General features: G+C 38.1%; 1 protein-coding gene across 1 annotated transcript in view; it reads left to right on the top strand.

Annotated features, from left to right (window-relative positions):
- Window positions 1-18,398, top strand: part of COL12A1 (collagen type XII alpha 1 chain) — a 111,783-nt gene that overhangs the window by 40,793 nt on the left and 52,592 nt on the right. Inside the window, exons 15-31 of the mRNA XM_081094710.1 lie at window positions 406-672; window positions 1,131-1,323; window positions 2,396-2,517; window positions 4,268-4,417; window positions 4,499-4,618; window positions 4,717-4,881; window positions 5,443-5,589; window positions 7,797-7,936; window positions 8,477-8,606; window positions 10,144-10,286; window positions 10,590-10,719; window positions 12,571-12,707; window positions 13,791-13,920; window positions 16,742-16,881; window positions 17,118-17,250; window positions 17,347-17,373; window positions 17,708-17,850. Coding sequence (XP_080950836.1) covers window positions 406-672; window positions 1,131-1,323; window positions 2,396-2,517; window positions 4,268-4,417; window positions 4,499-4,618; window positions 4,717-4,881; window positions 5,443-5,589; window positions 7,797-7,936; window positions 8,477-8,606; window positions 10,144-10,286; window positions 10,590-10,719; window positions 12,571-12,707; window positions 13,791-13,920; window positions 16,742-16,881; window positions 17,118-17,250; window positions 17,347-17,373; window positions 17,708-17,850 — 2,417 coding nt within the window. The remainder of the gene's footprint in view (window positions 1-405; window positions 673-1,130; window positions 1,324-2,395; window positions 2,518-4,267; window positions 4,418-4,498; window positions 4,619-4,716; window positions 4,882-5,442; window positions 5,590-7,796; window positions 7,937-8,476; window positions 8,607-10,143; window positions 10,287-10,589; window positions 10,720-12,570; window positions 12,708-13,790; window positions 13,921-16,741; window positions 16,882-17,117; window positions 17,251-17,346; window positions 17,374-17,707; window positions 17,851-18,398) is intronic.

Below are 18,398 nucleotides of genomic sequence, written 5' to 3'. Positions count from 1 at the left end.
ACCCAAATGAGACTTCTGACTCCACATTCATGATTTTTACTATTCCCCACAGCATGTTTGCTACAGTAAGTTTTTACAGATGGAAATATAATAAAAAGCTTAAGAGCCCATCTCTGGAAATGCATCTTTAGAATTCAAATAGGAAATTTCTGCCATATGAACCTCCATTTTTTATTTATTAGCCAGTTGAAGAAAAAAAAATCTTACTGTGATCTCACGGAGATTAGGCTCACAGGGTATTGTGAATTTATGAGAGACCATGATGCTCAGCAAGAGAACAGTGTACATATTGAAGAAACCATAGATAGTTTATTTTCACATAAATGGGAGGTGGAGATATATATTTTCTTTCAACGTGGTACACATTGTAATCTTTTTTTATTTTTTTAAATTTTTATCTCACAGTATCCCAAGACTCGAGAACCTTGAAAGTGGATGAAGAAACAGAAAACACCATGAGAGTTACCTGGAAACCAGCACCAGGGAAAGTTGTCAACTACCGGGTTGTATACCGCCCCCGTGGGGGAGGAAGACAGATGGTTGCCAAAGTGTCACCCACAGTCACCTCGACAGTGCTAAAGCGGCTTAAACCCCAGACCACGTATAACATCACAGTCCTCCCGATTTACAAGACAGGAGAAGGAAAGCTTAGGCAAGGACTGGGAACAACAGGTACAAAGCAATCACTTTTTTTGGAAAGTGTGTCATATGTTAAGGAAGACTTTAGGCATCTACTTTATTTGTGTCTAAATTAATTCTGTAATGTATTAAATTAGAAAATTTAATAGGATGCCTGATGGCCTATTATTTTTACCAATGGAGTTCCCAGTAAAGTGATTTTACATGTTAATGCTCCCATGCTAATGTAATATTCTGAATTGTCAGAGTTATCTACTTGTCAGAGTTACTTCCACTTGAAGAGCATTCTGTGAATCAGCACTTTACTGAGTGTTATATCTCGTGATGTCAGCCTTAATGTTCCTGTAAATATACATTTTGAAGTGTTATGTTTGTGACGATTCTCATGTATGTCACTTAGACATTTCCAATTCGATTTATTATTGTAGGGACTAATTAAAAACCCCAAAGCCTAGTCTTATGAATAATATTTTAAAATCTTGTCTTTACAGCTTCTCGATTTAAGTCACCCAGAAACCTCAAAACATCCGACTCAACCATGTCCAGCTTCCGAGTGACTTGGGAGCATGCCCCCGGGGAAGTGAAGGGTTACAAAGTCACGTTCCACCCGACAGGGGAGGAGAGGACCCTGGGAGAGTTAGTGGTTGGACCTTACGACAACACAGTTGTTTTGGAGGAACTTAGGTAGGAATGAACTGTATTTGGTTTGTGTTAAAAGATTGAATAACGTATGTAAATTAGCAGGCCTTGCACAGCAGAGTTTGCCAGCAACTGAAGTTGCTTTCTTATTCTTGGTGCTGGTGAAGATGAGGTCGGATTCAGAGGCTAGCAACAGAATTTAGGCCTGAGCAGGTTTTTTGGTTTTTTTTTGGTTATGTTTTAATGATTTTTGTATTAAGTGATCAGGGATGGCATTTTTTCAATAACCTCCTGTTTTAAAAAAAATTAGCATTCCTATTACACAATTTTACTAAAAGCAGCCCTTCCCTAGGAAGCCCTGTGGCAGTGTGGGGGTTCCTGCGCCTTCTGGAAAGGCCCAGGTGACTCACACGGAGCTTCTGAGGGTGAATCCTCTGCTGGGGTGGGCCATGGAGAGAGAAGGCAGGACTTGCCCGTGGTGCCAGCTGGCAAGATCGGGGAAGGGTGAGCTGATGAAAAGTCTCGCTCCAGGCTGTGCAGTGGAAAACAAGGAAGTTTGAGTTTGAACAGCACCCTACATTCATTAAAGCAGGAAGAATGAACCACTGTGCCGTGCCTTTTTTAAAGTTTGTTTGTTTCAGCCCTTCAAGACATTGAAGTCTACATAAAAGCTTGCTATTTACTTGATAAAGAGTAGGGAGGATGAAATTTACTGAGCCCACTATGTGCCAGGCATTGCGCTGGGTGCTTTATGTTACCTTGCAAGGTACAACATTTAAGTTATTTTCTTAAAGCTCATTGCTTAGAAGCAGTAGGCTGTAGATCCTTCCTTGACAGGCTCAGTGGCATGTGGAGATTCTACACCTGGGAGAAAGGCAGGACGGAAGCTGGTGCTGTGCAGCCCTACTGGTCTCTAAGCTAGCTTCCCTTGATACCTCACACTGTAAGCTTGAACCAGAATGTGATGGAAATTATTTTTCTTCTCTTGAAAAGCTATGCATGATAACTTACTTTGAGTAGTGAAAGTTTATAAATAAAGATTGATATCTCTAACAAAGCAAAAAATGCTACCACTTGGGACAATTATACATACAGACTATATGTTTTCACATTTCAGGGCAGGTACCACCTACAAGGTAAATGTTTTTGGAATGTTCGATGGAGGAGAAAGTTCACCACTTGTTGGACAAGAAATGACAACCCTCTCTGACACAACTGTAATTCCATATTTATCCTCTGGTAAGAAATTGAGTGACATTTCCCTAAGAAACCTCAATATCGTCAAACTATTTCAAATAGTCATCATTAGGTTAATCATACAATGAAAAGTGGCTATAAAAATGTTACACTAAAATTTATCTAAATGATTTTCAGACTTAAAAATTTCCTAAAGAATCCAGTTAAGCATACTTTTTTACATGATAGTGTTAAGGCTTTTCTTGTCAGCATTGCATTCATTACCTAGGACTATTTTATTTAAAGATGAGTTTTACGATAGTTAGATAATGTACATTTTTCTCTCTTTTTAACGACTAAAAGGCAATTTGATTTTGTTAAAGTAATGGCAGAAATGATTCATTTGGGCTGAGCCAGCAAAGTTGGGTTACATAAATAGGTGGGAACCACCACTTGGGAAGCAAAATGGTAACATAAACCCTTTAGACATTTTTGCGCTTGCCACGATTACAGCTTTCGGGTACATGAGCTAGTTTCGAACATTCTTAGAGGTGCAAGTGGTGGGTAGAATTGACTTCTAAATATTTTCCATCATTTGCTAAGTAAAGAGTAGATCTGGGCCGTCCAGGAGCAGGCTTGCAAAGGCTTAGGTGCCTGGAATGGCATTTGGGAATCCACAATCCTGACTTAGTGTATAATACACGATGGCAGCTTTGCAGTATGATGAGCATTGTGCAATTTCCCCCCATGACTTCTTTTTGTAATGGAAAGATCAGAGGCTAGCATCACAAGAGGTGGGAAAGTTCATAGCTGGTAATGTAAGCTCCTGGAAAAGAGAGCATTTGAAAATATGGATGTGGACAACATAAAATGTCAGATCAAGCTGTTTTGCTGGAATGTTCTATTGTTTCTCCTATGATGATATTAACTGACTTGTATTTTTATTTTGTAGCTTGTGCACTGAGGATGTTGGGATTATTCTCTCTTTCCAAAGCACCCTAGCTTTGTATCAATGTTTGTGCCTATTATCTCTACAGCTCTCAATTTGTATATTTGTTTGCCTACTTTTTCTAAATTGTCTCTCTTCTCTCTTGATTTTTTAAATGTGCAGACTTTACTATCTGTATCTACTTGGTTGTCATATATAGCAGAGAATTGAGCAGTTAATAACTATATAATGTAATAGCTACCAGGTTTTAAAATAATGATCTTTACTTTAAAAAGTTCTAATTTTTAGTAATGTTCCTATTCCTTCATAATATATGCAGTAGTTATGTGGGAGCTTAATTAGTTTAATAGATTTCTTGGCTCATTAAAACCTTTTCTAGCTAACACATTTTATCAGTTCATCTCATACTTGTCTGCTAATGGACACTGAATATTATAGAAAAATGCAAATCTGATCTTCAGATCACATTACATTTGTATTAAAATTATTAACACCTTAGAGTTAGATGACTATACATTCACATTTATTTCAGCTCTTGAGTTTGGGAGCTCATTCAAATTTATAATGATAATTTAATTTGTCTCCAGGGCCTACAACTGTGGCCAGGAAATATAGTCACAGATGAAGGAAAATTTGCCACTGAAATAAGCATAGGAGGAATTGATGACTCTCATGACTGTTTTTGAGGTTAATAAATCACATGGACGTATTTTCAGAGTCTCAAATTCCAAAGCTACAAAACTGAAACAGTTAGGCAGCATTGAGCATCTCGGGGGGAGGTGGGGGGCGGCAGAGGCGTGGCTGGGAAGTAGCCCGCTGAGAATGTGCTCCTTACTCTGTCCTGTCTCACCGTTGCCGTGTCAGGGATGGAGTGTCTCACCAGAGCCGAAGCAGACCTTATGCTGCTGGTGGACGGATCGTGGAGCATCGGCCGGGCAAATTTTAGAACTGTGAGGAGTTTCATTTCTCGCATTGTGGAGGTCTTTGAGATTGGCCCCAAAAGAGTACAGATTGGTAGGTCTGACGACATTGAAGCCATTTAGACATTTTCATTATGCTCTTTGATATATGCTAACGCCAATGGTGTTATTCCAGGCCTCGCTCAGTACAGTGGGGACCCCAGAACAGAATGGCAGTTAAACACTCACAAAGACAAGAAGAGTTTGTTGCAAGCGGTGGCAAACTTACCGTACAAAGGAGGCAATACGCTCACAGGTGGGTGAGGCTGGCTCTGTTGAGGTGTAGCTTTTGTTTTTGGTCAACGCTGTGGCTAAATAATGACGTGATTGATTTTCTTTTAAAAATCCCACTAGGCATGGCTTTGAATTTCATTCGCCAACAGAGCTTCAGGACCCAAGCTGGAATGAGGCCGAGAGCTAGAAAGATTGGTATTCTTATCACCGATGGCAAGTCCCAAGATGATGTTGAGGCCCCTGCCAAGAAGCTCAGGGATGAAGGCGTAGAGCTGTTTGCTGTTGGTAAGCGCCGGGGAGGCTAGCAATGCTCTCGGCGTCACAGAAGCTGAGGGTATTTTTGCAGTTAAAAATACTTTCTGAAGTGTGAAAAAACAAACACATTTTCCCTATCACGTAATTTACCAAAATGACGTGCCAGTGAGTTGATTCGTTTCTCCTTGTAATGAGACAACGTTACATGTCTTCTTGGAAGAACGTAATGGCTCAAGAGGATAAATGTACTCTTAATAGGATTTCAGAAAAGTCCTGTTTGGTTTTCCATGGCACCATGTTTATTTTTGATATCCATTACTTTACTTTTCAGAAAATATATTTGAAGAGACACTTTTTGGTGAAAAATTAATGCTGGAAGCATTGAGAAGTAGTTAATTCATAGTGGCCTTCAGTTTATATTATTTTTTATTTGTTTCTATTTTATAACTCTAGGTAGGTAATCCTTTCATTGTTGAGGAAAATGATACATATGTTCTAGTTAACCTTGACTGTGTAAGGGTAGCCTGTAAAATTTTTATTTCACTCCATGAATTTTTTCTTTTAATTAGTATCTATCCGTTTCATTTTGAGGTATCAAAAATGCGGATGAGCTTGAGTTGAGGATGATCGGAACGGATCCCGATGAGATCCACGTATACAATGTGGCAGATTTTGAGTCGCTCTCCAGGATCGTGGACGACCTCACCAACAACTTGTGTAACAGTGTCAAGGGCCCAGGTAAGGGTAGCCCGGGGTTTCCATCCTCAGCACTGTAATATTTTGGGCCAGATAATTCCTATTTTGGATGGGGGGGAGGGGACTTTTTTGTGCATTGTGAGATGTTTAGTAGCATTCCTGTGCCCTGCTCACTGGAAGCCAGTAGCATCCCCTGATTTGTGAAAACTAAAAATATCGCTAAATGTCTGCTGAGGAGAACATTACCCCTGAGAATCACTGGTTTAGTCCCTGATTTGAGTCAGATGTCATCAAACTAGAAATGACTTCTAGCTTATTTGAGGATACTTTTAGGTATATGTGCCTGCGCACACACACGAAAGTGATTGGGGAAGAGAGATGCTTTCTTTTCTAAAGCATCTTTGCTCTATAATTATTAAGTTTCTATTAAATGGTTATTCCCAGACTTTTGTTTTCTAAAATTTGGTAACAATTTTTTTTCCACTAAGAATGAAAGAGGGATCTTATATATGATTTGCTTTGCCTCAACTATAGATGATCAGATATGATACTTTGTCACTTGTAACCCTTAAATATACAGAGACATTGCAATTTTAGAGTTTACACTTTTAGAAATGATAGACTCTTTCTTTACCTGTGAAGAAACTGAGACTTAGAGAAGTTAAATTACTCAGTGTCAAATGGTTAGAGATGTTTATAAAGGTCTTAAAGAAAAGATAAGGAATTAAGATTTAGAAATAAAATTATGGAACTGAATTTGTACTGACAAAGGATAGAGTAAAATGATTATTCTTTATAGCTCACAGGACAAAACACAGTGAGCATCAAAATGGAAGGTTTTTGGAAAATTAATGACATTATACGATAAAAGTTTCTTTTAAGTACTTGTAATGCAATGCAGGTTATGGTAAAGATGGACTTTTATTAATTTGTTCTGGTTTTGGAAAAGTTGGAATGAATTTTACAAACAATGTGGTAAAATTTTTCACATGCCTTGGGAACTAAGGATACATTTATTTGACTGTTCCTTCTTGAGTTTCTCGCTCCAAACTTTTGCAGATTTTCTTTTTGGATTTTGTACAACAGACTGACCTTTTCCCTGGAGAAATGGACCAGCCAGGAAGCCAGAATTTGTAGGCTTCTGGCTCTGGATTAGCTGAGAGAGTTGTAGTTTTATTTAGTTGGAGAGAACTTTGAATAGGGATGAAAACATCTTTTATCTATTTTCCTTTATTTTATTTTTTTGTCAACTATGTAATAGTTGCATTCATTCTAGTTTCCCAGACAGTAAAATTGCTTGATAATTTTGTAGGCTTGATTATGACCCAAGTACAATAAAGGTTAGGATACTAAGAATGGAAACGCTTTCTCCAGCTTTGGCTTACAAAGAAAGTAGAAAGAATTTATATGAGAATGATTTGCCATGCTCATGGAGTCACTGAATTAATTCTCTTTAAATTTTTATTTGTATATCTTTCTAGTGGTCCTATGGAGCTTAATATTTCTATATTCATTGATGTTTATTTCAGATCTTGTTCTGTGTTAGTCATTTCACCTATATCTATCTATTCACAGAGAGCACAATTACAGACAGTATGATTTTTACCAAATTAAACAAAAATTGGTCATTATTTCTCTCTCTTTCGAGTATGGAAGTGGTTAATTATTCTTACCACTGAACTAGGTCCTGTAGGGGAACTAAACATGAATAAGAAATCAATTCTGTTCTCACAGAGCGCAACCTATAGTTAAAGAATAAGACATGAATATAAATAATCAAAATGATAATGAGGGCAGTGAACTTGGGTGGTGCCAATAGTGATAATGACAATGCAATTGTCAGGCCCCATATCCTTTTTTATTGATTATAAATTCAGATTTGTATTGATTATAAATTATTAAGTTTACTAGATTATAAATTGACTACAAGGCTAGAGAGAAGAGAAAGTATCCAAAGGATGAGTCAGAGGTTTTGAGAGTAGGTGAGTGGGAAACTGGTGATGCCATAAGGAAGAATGGGATCAAGTTTCAATGAGAGAAATTGAGCGCAAGAACCCTCTGGTCAACCATTCAGAGATGTCTTATGGGTGATGGGCCTCTATAATGACTTACTGTAGCCACTTAGTATGTGAAAGGATGAGTGTACAAGCTTAGTTTGGAAACTAATAATGTTTCAATCTAATTTCAAATATTATCACTTTGATGTAATAATATTGAAAAAGATATATGTACTTTATTTCCACTTGTAGGTGACTTGGAAGCGCCTTCTAACCTAGTTATTTCAGAGCGGACTCATCGTTCTTTTAAAGTTAGCTGGACACCTCCTTCTGACAGTGTGGATAGATATAAGGTGGAATACTACCCAGTTTCTGGAGGGAAACGTCAAGAAGTGAGTAGTCAACACCTATAGTCCACTTCTTCCTGATGTTCAGAATGGGTCCTCTTCATTAGGGCTCTGAGAAAAATGTTGGATGAGGAGCAAGAAGGATGTAGAGCAATGCAGAACTGAGTCAACAATGGTGCTTTCTACTTTTTGCTAGCAAACACTTCCATTCAAGTTTAATTAAAGGGAAAGAGCTTTGCTTAAATTCTTAAGGTCTCTAAGAATTGAATGATACCAATATGATTTTTAGTTAAAATTTAATTAGAGGATGCTTGATTGGTTCATGAATTTATACTAGAATTATAGAGTTGGAAGGGAACATTAAAGATGATCTACTTTCACCCACTCATTTTACAAATAAGGAAACAACAGGTGGGAGAATAAATTATATGAATTGTCCAAGATTGTAATCTGGTAATTTGCAAGAACAAAAGACAATGGTCTTACTGAAATATAATTTCCAAGCTCATTGCAATTAACTACTTTATAGTAGAAAAGAAGGAAGTGATTATAATATGTTGTTATTGTTTAAAATTTCCTCTCTAGTTTTATGTGAGCCGACTGGAAAGTAGCACAGTACTGAAAGATCTGAAGCCTGAGACTGAGTATGTTGTGAACGTGTATTCGGTAGTAGAAGACGAATATAGTGAGCCTCTGAAGGGCACAGAAAAAACCTGTAAGTCAGATTAAAAATAAAAATTTGTTGTTCTGTTTTTTAAGATAAAGAAATGACAGCCCATGTGGAATTTTCTCAGTCTTCTGAATCATTCCTTTATTCAATATCCATTCAACAAATATTTATTGAGTGCATTCTTGCTGTAGGTGTTCAATAAATACTCAGTGGTTTTCTGCTCTTATTGGATGCTCCTGCCATCATGGGGCCCACTGGTGGAATGGGTAGTCATAGCTGTGATAACTTAGAGTGCAATGTACCTTTCATAGAGTTATTCACTTCTTAAGGAAAGCTACCATGTGGGGAGTGGGACTAAGATTAGGAAGAGGAGCTGTACAGAGATGATCTGTTTTCCTTCTGTTGGCCAGATCTGCCTGCTGGCAATGAGCTCTTCCCATTGTTTTTCTGTCCTTTGCCCTCTGGCCTTTCTTTACTAGAGAAGTTCTAATGGGTTTACCTTTGAGTAGAACTTTGAGGAGAGATGTTTCTCACTCCTATTTCTGGTAGGGTGTATGAAGCCATATGAAAATATTCTTTCCTTCTTCCATTTTCTTGTCTGGGCTCCAGAGGAAAGGGAGGCCACTTGTAAGAGAAGGGAGTGGGTATCACTGTCCAAGGCAGAAACTGACTCTACCTATTATTGTCCCATTCCTTACGTCTTTCTTTCTTTTATTTCCCTTCATATTAGACCATAAGAATAGGAAATAATGTATTTCATAGTAGGCAGGATTAATTTGATAATTCTTTAAAACTTTAAACTCAATCTTTTTTTAAGCTATATGGGTATTAAGTGCAGAGGAAACTGTAAGCCTTTTACTCTGCCTCATGGGCTTGACTTCAACAACCCATAACTCCCCAAAGTTCCAGTTATTAATGTATGGCACTCTCAGTTAAACTTTCTTTTTAAAAAAATACATTTTATTGATTTTTTACAGAGAGGAAGGGAGAGGGATAGAGAGTTAGAAACATCAATGAGAGAGAAACATCGATTCAGCTGCCTCCTGCATACTCCCCACTGGGGATGTGCCTGCAACCAAGGAACATGCCCTTGACTGGAATCGAACCTGGGACCCTTCAGTCTGCAGGCTGATGCTCTATCCACTGAGCCAAACCGGTTAGGGCTAAAGTTTTTTTTAAGAAAGATGAAATAAAATACTATGTTGGTCACTTATGTATGAACTTCTGTGATTGAAGAAAGAAAATAGTCAAATTGGAGATGTTCCAGAAAAAGAGATTGAAATCTTAGGAAGTTGGTATCTATTTTGGCTTCCATGTGGACTCAATAGAATGCTATTTGAAATTTAAACTTTCTTCCTCCTACAAAATAGTTGCAACACACAGTCCTGAGTATGAGGTCGCAATGAACAATGTGATTAGCGTTTTTGGATGGAGCGGAAAGGATGATATTAACTCTCATTGATTTCTCATAGCAACCCATTCTTTATTTACCATATACAAATGCCAATAACTAAGTAGGAAACAATTAAAAAATGAGTAAAATGACAGGAATTAGACTGATGTCTGTTTTACATTCCAACAGTGCCTGTCCCTGTAATCAGCCTGAATATTCATGATGTTGGCCCTACCACCATGCACGTGCAGTGGCAGCCAGTGGGAGGGGCTACTGGCTACACTTTGACATACGAACCCCTCAACGCCACAGAACCAACAAAACCCAAAGAGGTGGGAGATACTGTTTCTTTTTCATTGGGCCTTCCTGAGACTTCCCAGCTTTAGAGTCCTTATTAACTGCAGTTACTTATGAACTAACTCATTTATACCTTTGCACACAAAACAGAAAAATAGAAAATAGATTTGTGGGCTGTGATACATTTTTAGAAAACATTGGCCTAAAAAAGAACATGCAGTTCAGAAAAATTAAAAATCAAAGTTGTGTTGTAATCGATGGGCTTTAATTGGTTGTTCCCATTAAGTGGAAATGTTTGATTTGAATGTCTGATTTCCCCTGGGCATGTCCCTATGCAGAAGCGCGTTGGGCCAGCAGTGAATGATGTGCAGCTCACTGACCTCTTTCCCAACACCGAGTACATGGTCACGGTCCAGGCCGCCCTGCATGACCTCACTAGTGAACCGGTCACTGCTCGGGAAGTCACCTGTAAGACATTGCTAATTTTTCATCTTTCCTTTTGCTGTAACAATCATGTTCATTAGGCTTTTTCTTTTACCCAATGATGCTAACCACCATTTGATTATTTGTGTATAAGTTATAGGATTATTACTCATGGCAATCAAGTTTGAGAATGAAGATCAATTCTAGACTTATGGCAGCATCTTAAGTTTATTCTAGGATTTACTTGTTTTTATTTCACCTTTGACATGCCCAATTTTGAGATGTACCTAATAATCAGTGTTGTCTTAAAATTATTCTTAGCCAAATGTTTATCATGGCATAAAACATAAAACAATGCTACATCTTACAATTGATGTTGTAGATCCATGAAATACAGTTTGTGAGAATGGAAGGTAGGGTGAGTGTGATTTGGAGGAAGATATTCCATTTAAGATCAAGATGTTCCAAATTTTTATTGAAGTAGAAACTATGGCACATATGAATAAGTTTCAATTATATGAATTAATCAATCACCTCAATCAAAAAATATATCGCTCATCTGTTATACTTCAATCACTGTGCTAGGGGATGCATCAATAATAATTACAAAGCAGGATAGAGCACATCGATTCTTTCATGGCTTGCACTTGTCTTGATTATCCCTTTTCGTGTTTCCTGTTTGTTTTATTACCATTGTTTTTTTTGAAAAGTGACAATGATTGCACTTAGGACCTTTGCTTGACCTAGCTGGGAGTTTTGTTTCATGCCTGTTGAGGTGGGCATGCTGGGATAAATGACTTGGCTTAAATTTGTTGAGCCTCAGATGACGTTTCTAGGGAAATAAAGTAGGTTGGAAGGAATCTTCAAAGGGGGAAAAGAGCCTGAGACAAAAGCATGACGGGGCAGAAAAGAGAAAGAGCCCCTGCTTGGTGGGGCCATATAAATTCATGGACAAAAAAAATCACCTTTTATGTGTTAGATCCTGTTTGGAGCTGGTGTTTTCATTGAAATGTGTCTAGTGGCAGATGGAAAGAGTTGGGAGCCACCCAGGGATGAAGACATGTGTTCTGGGAAAGCTGGGGAGGAAGACCATAGTGGGCTGAAAGACAGATGTGGCCATGGATTGGCATCTGGGCTGGACTTTGGTTCTGTGTGGGGGAGGGGCGCACAGAGAAATAAAGACTGAAAGGATGGAGGTGCTGAAATGGAAGTGGAGGGAGAGAGATTTAGGAAGAGAGATGTATAGAGTTTCAATAAGAGACAAAGGAAATTAGCAGCTAGAAAGAGTGAGATGTATATGACATAACAACAGAAAACCTCATTATTAGTGATCCTCCTCCCATTCTTTTTAAGGTAAAGCTTTGTTTGACTTGGTAAAAATTTATCATTTGCATTTTCTCTTAACCATTTAGATTTCTGTGGATTTTCTTATAAGCTTATTGAATGCTTGCTTTTGACCCATCTTCATTTTTCACTCTCATAACAAGTTGTTTTTCTATTACATTCTTATGGGAGCTTGACCCTTTTGATTTTATTTTTTACCTTAATCATTTTAAATACTGCTAAAGAAACATGAGCCATAAACTTGTGGTGAATTATGATACATTATGCAAATAAGATCTTATTTAAATAGAGTAGAAGACATTAACATATACATGAGAAGTAGAGTTGTCATAAACATTTCAATTTATTCTATTTTTTAAAAAATCCTTCTTAAGAATAATTCAGCTCTACCTGGTAGAATCATAGTACTTTTATCGTCCTAACCATTTTTTTTAGTTATTTTGCTGAACACCTTTAAGTTTTCTCCAAGTAACTTCTTGAAAGCTTATGTAGATTCTTTAGAGTTTCCTGTTTGAGAATCACATCTGGACCTAATTTCTCATGCACCTCCAGTGCCTTTACCTAAACCTCGAGATCTGAAACTCAGAGACGTGACCCACAGCACCATAAATGTCTCCTGGGAACCTGCACCTGGAAAAGTCCGAAAATACATTGTGCGCTACAGAACACCAGAGGAGGATGTCAAACAGGTAGGATGGCGATTAGAATGGGATTGGAATCATTTGTTTTCCTAGCAGGTTTAACAAAAGATCCTAAACAATATAGTTGATAGCATGTTTTGAATATTGTCATTTTATTAATATAGTGTTGAAAAATTGTTATATTAATAAATCACTTTTTGAATATAGATAATATATTGAACTGTCTTTCATTTATCACTATATATATATATATATATATATATATCATAATAATCTCAAAAACATCACACCTTAGAGAGTTATATAATTTAGGTGGTATTTTATTTTCATCCAATTGCCTCATACGGTTCTCTGCATTCTATGAATTACTAAAAAATGTCAATAATGTTTCTAAAAATAAAAGCTAGCAAGGGAATATTGGGGAGTTTGTCCAATAATAGGAAGATAGGACAATTGAAAAGGACAGAGAGAAAGGATGAATATGTTGTTAGAGGAGTATCCTTTTGACAGTGAATGTTTTTGAGTAAATATGGGGTGGAGAGCTGTTTCCATGACAACCTGACTCAAAGAGGGAGCAAATTGAGGGGCTTCTCCAGTGAATGGGTTTAAAACATGTGTGTACTTAGGGTGGGGCATTAATGTTGAAATCTTTGGCATATAGAAATAGCTTCTCTGGGAACCCAGTTACTGATTGTGCTGTCATTTGGGTTTCATAAAAGCTAATTTATCCATGTGCACACATGCATTTCATATGGGTTTCAATTTCAAAAGAGGTACAATGACCAGTGGGTCTCACAGGGTTCTTGTGCATAGCAAATGAGATAATGCACAGGACAACGTTTCCAAAAGAAATCAGGCAGTGATACGAAGTGAAACCCTTGAAAAATGATTCAGTTGTTTGAATCCGTAGGCAGTCATCATTTACCATGTCAGATATGGCTCTAGTACATACTTCTTTTTCCCACTTCAGAAACACAGCAACTGTCTCCAGTTTCTGGACTCACCCAAATTGAAAACATTGCTTTTTTTGGTACCACAATTCGTATGCTCTTGTACTGAGAGTTTCAGTCAATAACAGAGAGATGTCCAAACTCAACCCTTTGTAAAAATAGCTCCACTGCTCTATTATAGGTAGAGGTGGACAGATCACAGACCAACATCCCTCTCAAAGACCTCACCTCACAAACCTTGTACACAGTCAGCGTTTCTGCCGTGTATGATGAGGGGGAGTCTCCCCCAGTGGCTGCTCAAGAAAAAACCCGTGAGTGGTGATCACGCTTTATTGGGCCATTTCATTTCTTAATGCTCTTTTTTGCCAGTATTTCATAATGTGTGCATTCATGGATTGTTTTTCATTTGTTTTCTTCTCCTCTTCTACCTTTATGTCCATTTTTTAAATAATTTCTATCCTAGTTATTCTTCAGCCACTGTTGCTAATTCATCTTCTAGATACTTAACTGGTGTGTGTGGAGTTGGGGATGGGATAGGGGAGATAGTACATTCTTGATATAAGTTGGACATTTTGTCTGGGACAGTTTCACTAGTTATCAAATATTTTTTGACATCTTACTGTATGTAAAGGGCCATGAGGGGTAACAAAATATAAGCATATTTGCCCTCAATAATTCATGATTTTGTTGTGGAGATAAAATTAATTAACAGGACATAGGATCATGTAAGGAAGGAGAGTTATATGGCACTTGGATGGTGTGCATTTGGATTTCAGAGGAAGGGGAGACTTCCACGGTGGGAAGGTCGGGAGATACGGAACACCCTGCCTCATCCCCCCTTCCCTGCTCCATTCTGTTGCTTCTTCGAGGGACCCTAGTTTCTCTCCTTCTCGTGGAACTTCCATAGCAGTTAATCGAATGATCATTGCCTGTCGGTCTGTTTTATTGATTCCACTTTCCCCTTGCTCCCTCCTAATGAAGGTAGAGACATATTTATTTTGATCAACTTTGTATCTTCAGTGACTGGCATGTGCTCAGCCCATAATTTCCTAATTAAACAGCAGTTAAGAAATCGAGGTCTAGCCGAGGCGGCTTGGCTCAGTGGTTGAACGTCAACCTATGAGCCAGGAGGTCACAGTTTGATTCCTGGTCAGGGCATGTGCCCAGGTTGTGGGCTCCATCCCAGTGTGGGGCGTGCAGGGGGCAGCCGCTCAATGATTCTTTCCTATCATTGATGTTTCTCTCTCTCCCTCTCCCTTCCTCTCTAAATTCAATAAAAATGTGTTTAAGGAAAAAAAAAGGAAATTGAAGTCTAGAGCCAGCAGTGTTCCTATGAAATATAATGGGAGGCACATATGTAATTCCAAATTTTCTAGTAGCCGCATTAAAAAGGTCAAAATAAATAAATAACATTACTTTTAATAATGTTAAATTATTTCAGTATGTATCAGTATAATGATTATGAATGAGCTATTTCACATTTTTATCATGTATTAATTTTATACATACAGCACTTCTCAATTTGGATTAGCCTCATTTCAAGCTACTCAGTAGCTACTTGTGGCTCTCAGAATGGACAGCAGAGGTCTAGAGAATTTAAATGACTTGCCTTGTCCAGTAACCTAGTGGTGGGATCAGTGCTATGGTCGGCAACTTTTACTTCCTGTACAGCAACTCCATCACCAAAAAGAGTCTCAGAAGTTTCTCCTTCAGTGCCCAGCTGTCTGTACATGATCAGAGCACCTTGTGCAATGTCACAGCCTGCAGTATCCACCTCTGCTATTTTCTTTTTTTTTTAATTTTAATTTTATTATTATTATTATTTTTTTAAATATATTTTTATTGATTTTTTACAGAGAGGAAGGGAGAGGGATAGAGAGTTAGAAACATCGATGAGAGAGAAACATCGATCAGCTGCCTCCTGCACACCCCCCACTGGGGATGTGCCCGCAACCAAGGTACATGCCCCCGACCGGAATCGAACCTGGGACCTTTCAGTCTGCAGGCCGACGCTCTATCCACTGAGCCAAACCAGTTAGGGCATCCTCTGCTATTTTCGTATCACGTGACATCTCTTAGTAATTTTGTTTTTTTTCTTGAAATCAGTTCTTATCTGGTAAAGGTAGTGGCTGGGGACAAAAATTGATGCATATGTGTAGACTGACAGCTTTGCATAAACATAACATGTGTAGTAAAGAGAGAAGGAAATCAGGAAAAAAGGTTAGTGAAAGCAGGGAATTTAGTATATTAAACGAATACTGTCCATATATGTTTTTAATCCTTAATAGTTTCTAATAACTGGGATACCCCCAAAGTGCATCCTTAACAGATGTTTTGATGGCAAATGTGCTTGTGAAAGTGGCACCACTCTCTTTATGTCAATGGGCCTTTTCATTGTAATTATTAGAAACAGAGATTTTGTGGCTCTGGGTTTTGTGTAGTTGGCTTTGGTTACCAGGAGATAGAGAAATAACTGACAGTGAAAGTTCAGGGCTGGTGGCAGACATTCCAAACTGCTTGTGCTGCACACTCACCAGTGTGCCTGATGCATGGAGGGCTGTTTTCCTGGGATGGCAGCAGTCATCACCACTGCAGGGGTTTCCTCTCTTTGGATAGGGGCAGTTACCGTCTGCTTCACCTTGTGTTTGAGGTTAGTGACTATAGGAAAAGCTTATGCACGGATTACTTCGATCATAGCATTTCATGGACCATGAAGGTTCATGCACTCTCTCATATGATACGCCGGACTTTCTGCGTAAGTGTCCTGCAGTGTGAGAGAGCCCATGCTTTTCATTAGAGTCTCAAAAAGTTTGAGATGCAAAATGACTAGGAACCACTGATTAGGAGAGTATGACTAAATATTACCTTTTAAAAAAATCCCCATTTTAATAGAATATAAATAATCACCTGTAAAAATAAATGATGAGTCACCCGTTATACAGTGCTTCCAGTTTTCAGAGTTCTCTTTGTATTTTTCTTTCAAATGAACTGGATTGGGGAGATACTCGCTTCTAAACAATGTTTTCAGTCAGTTTTTCCATGTCCATTAAAATAAAACAAGGCAGGTTCATTTCATTAAATTAAATTTTGTAGATCATATTAAAAAATTAGTCCTGCCTTTTCTCATGACAGACAAGGTGCCAGCCCCAACAAACCTACAGATTACGGACGTAACCACAGAGAGCTTCAGAGGAACTTGGGATCATGCGGCTTCAGATGTCTCTCTCTACAGAGTAACCTGGGCACCTTTTGGAAGCTCAGATAAGATGGAGGTAGTGCTAACTCTTTTTTTAAAAGTGCCCCATTTAATGATAGGAAATCTTGTTTTAAATAGGTATTACCTATGTTGCTGGAAAAGCATCCTTTCCTACTAGTGATATTTGAACTCATGGCATGAAATCAAAGCAGGAACATCTGGCTAAATAATGTCAACAAACTGCCACTGAGTGTATGATATATATGGTGACTTAATTTGTATGGGTTTGTTTTTTCTTCCTCTTCCCCTAAGACCATCTTAAATGGAGATGAGAATACTTTGGTTTTTGAAAACCTGAACCCAAACACTCTCTACGAAGTTTCTGTGACTGCCATCTATCCTGATGAGTCAGAAAGTGATGGGTTGACTGGTAGTGAGCGCACAAGTAGGTGTTCAGCTTTCAGACATTGTTATTTTAAAATAAGTTTTTAGAAAGAGCTATAGCTATATTACTAATATTTTTCAAAATTTCTTTTTTTAGTGCGTGTGAAACCCGCACCAACTCAAGGTAAGAATTTAGTTTGCTGAATTGTATGAATGACCAAATGATGAAGGAAGGAAGGAAGGAAGGGAGGAAGGAAAGAAGGAAAGAAGGAAGGAAAAGCACCATTAAATCTATTGCAAACAGGCTTTTTGCTTTTAAATTGCAAGGCATTGATCGGGACCTATTTTAAACAGGACTTTCTAGAAAACCTTTGCTAAGGAGTTAGTTAGGATTCAATGACCAATTAGCTTTATACCTAGTGATTTTACAGCTCTATTGATTTCCTAGGGAACAATGCATAATTTAGGGGGATGCATTGTTCTGTGTGTTTACTATGTTTCTCAACAACTTTTTTCAGCTCCAAAAAGTGGTCCCCGAAACCTTCAGGTGTACAATGCGACCTCTAACAGCTTGACCGTTAAGTGGGATCCTGCTAGTGGCCGCGTGCAGAAATACAGAATCACTTACCGCCCTCCCATAGGTGAAGGCAGTGAACAAACGGTAATTTGTTTTATAAAAAACTCTTAGTTGGACAAATTCTACTCTTTCCTCTTCAAACTCCTTTCACCCACAATATTTAGTTAGTCACACTTATTATTCTGAGAGATGTAAGATTTGCTGTATTAGATGGAAATATTCGCTCCATGATGGAGACGCAGCGGGCATTCTTATGGGAGACGAGAACTGCTTTTCACAGTAGCCTCACAGCATCATACATGTGCCTCAATGCATCCACATTTCCCTTAAGAACTACTCAGGTTGTGTTATTCATGAAGATATCTAGATTTTTGATTCTATTTGATTTTTCAATCCATATCGCTCTGTCTTAACCCAGTGCTAAAAGTTCCCTAAACTTCCATTTTTGTTTCTGCATGCCATAATATGACTCTTAGATCTGGTGTTTCCAGATCTAATTCATACTATTTGTCATCTTTATATTTATATAAATGGACTTTCCTAAGAAAAATGGTAGGACTAGAAACTTGGCCTCTCTTCCTAGTCTTCCCTTATCTAACAGAGTCCTTGTCCATTCCCCTTGCTGATTTCAG

Source organism: Myotis nattereri, assembly GCF_964212035.1.
Source record: "Myotis nattereri genome assembly, chromosome: 6".
Taxonomy (NCBI): domain Eukaryota; kingdom Metazoa; phylum Chordata; class Mammalia; order Chiroptera; family Vespertilionidae; genus Myotis; species Myotis nattereri.
This window is presented reverse-complemented; position numbering and strand designations above follow the sequence as displayed.